The 1416-nt window shown below is 62.3% G+C and overlaps 1 protein-coding gene across 1 annotated transcript in view; it reads right to left on the bottom strand.

The window, feature by feature from the left end:
• Positions 1–119: 119 nt before the first annotated feature.
• LOC104513473 (beta-1,4-galactosyltransferase 2-like) overlaps positions 120–1416 on the bottom strand; it is a gene marked incomplete at its 5' end in the record, with an annotated part of 1628 nt that continues 331 nt past the window's right edge. The window contains 2 exons of the mRNA XM_010156832.1: positions 120–228; positions 1204–1326. Of these exons, the coding sequence (XP_010155134.1) occupies positions 120–228; positions 1204–1326 (232 nt within the window). The remainder of the gene's footprint in view (positions 229–1203; positions 1327–1416) is intronic.

Consider the following 1416-nt stretch of genomic DNA (forward strand, 5'->3'; position numbering starts at 1 on the left):
GGGGGGCGTTGGGTGGGGGGCCGGCCCGCGGGGGGGGTGAGCGGAGCAGGGGAGACGATGGCTGGAGATGACCCAGCAGCCACCTGACATCCCGGCCGCCCCCGGCCCCTGCGGCTCACTCACCTCTGCGGGTTGGGCTCGTTGTATTTGTCGCGTTCGTGCTTGATCATGCGATACCTCCCGATGCGGATGTCGGGCCTCGACACCTTCATGCCGTTCAGGGAGATACTGGGGGCCGGGAGCAGGGTAAGATCAGCATGGGAGCAAGGGAGTGTGACATTCCCCCTGTCCAGACACTTCTGGGGTCAGCCCCTGGTCCAAATAAACTCATCCCTGCTTAAAGAGGGCTGTATCAAGCCAAGCTGAGCAAAGCCAGGCCATAGCCGAGCCAGTGCCACGGCCGAGAGTGCCCAAGTGCCGCTCCTGCCCAGCCACCTCTGGCTCTGCAGGCCAGCAGCTGCCATCAGCCAGGATGCTTACATTCTCCAAATGCCAGTGCCTGGCCCTTCCCTCAACCCTCCCAGCCCCACGACAGGGGCTGCCTGAAGCCCTCCCAGAGCTCCACATGCTGCTTGTTCCCCACCCTGGATGGAAATAACCACCACACTATGGTGCACGGCACATGCAAGGGGTGTTCTGCTTGCCCGGCCACTACAGGCTGGGTATGCACCGCTGGCCACACGCTGGGAAACCCACAGGAGACGAGGCGGGAGCCATCCAGCTCCGGCACCCAAGGAGGGGTGCAAGTGGGGGAATTTGGCTCTGGGGGTGCACGACGCTGTGCTGCAGCCTGCTGGCAGAAATGCCTGTTTGGCTGCTGTGCAGCTGCCACCTAGGCACTTCCAAGTTTTGTATCCCAGCCCTGCACGCTTCCAAGTTTAACATCCCGGGCCCAGTCTGGAGTGGAGCCTGCAAGCATGCTGCCCTGCTGAAGCAGCTCACATCGCAGTGGGAGGGGGCCTGGCCCCACCAGGCTGGGGGAGGGGGGTTCTGTAAGGAAGGCACGTGGGTACCCATGGCCCCCCAACACCCTGTGAGGGGCTGGTTTGATTTAGGAGGGTCACCAACCCTCAGGTTGGGGGGTAATTAAATCCTTCCCCTCTGTGTGGCATGCCCTGTGCACATCCCCCACACACCCAGGAGCCCCAAGGTTGGTGAGGGTGCCAGGCTGGCAAGGACCCTGACAAAGGGGGTGGCACCTACCGGTTGAAGATGTCATCGTCCTCTCCTCCCCAGCCCCAGTACTCGTTGGGAAAGCCGTTGATCTTCAGGAACTGGGACTTGCTCAGGCCAGAGACACCGCCGAAGTAGCCAGCATAGGGCAGCCTGCAGGGTGACAGCAAAGAGGTCAGCCCCAGGGACAATCAGGGATAGGGGTCAGCCCCACAAGGACAAGAATCAGTCCTTCCCTGTGTC

The sequence above is a fragment of the Eurypyga helias genome, unplaced genomic scaffold (genome assembly GCF_000690775.1).
Source record: "Eurypyga helias isolate BGI_N326 unplaced genomic scaffold, ASM69077v1 scaffold40098, whole genome shotgun sequence".
In the NCBI taxonomy this organism is placed as follows: domain Eukaryota; kingdom Metazoa; phylum Chordata; class Aves; order Eurypygiformes; family Eurypygidae; genus Eurypyga; species Eurypyga helias.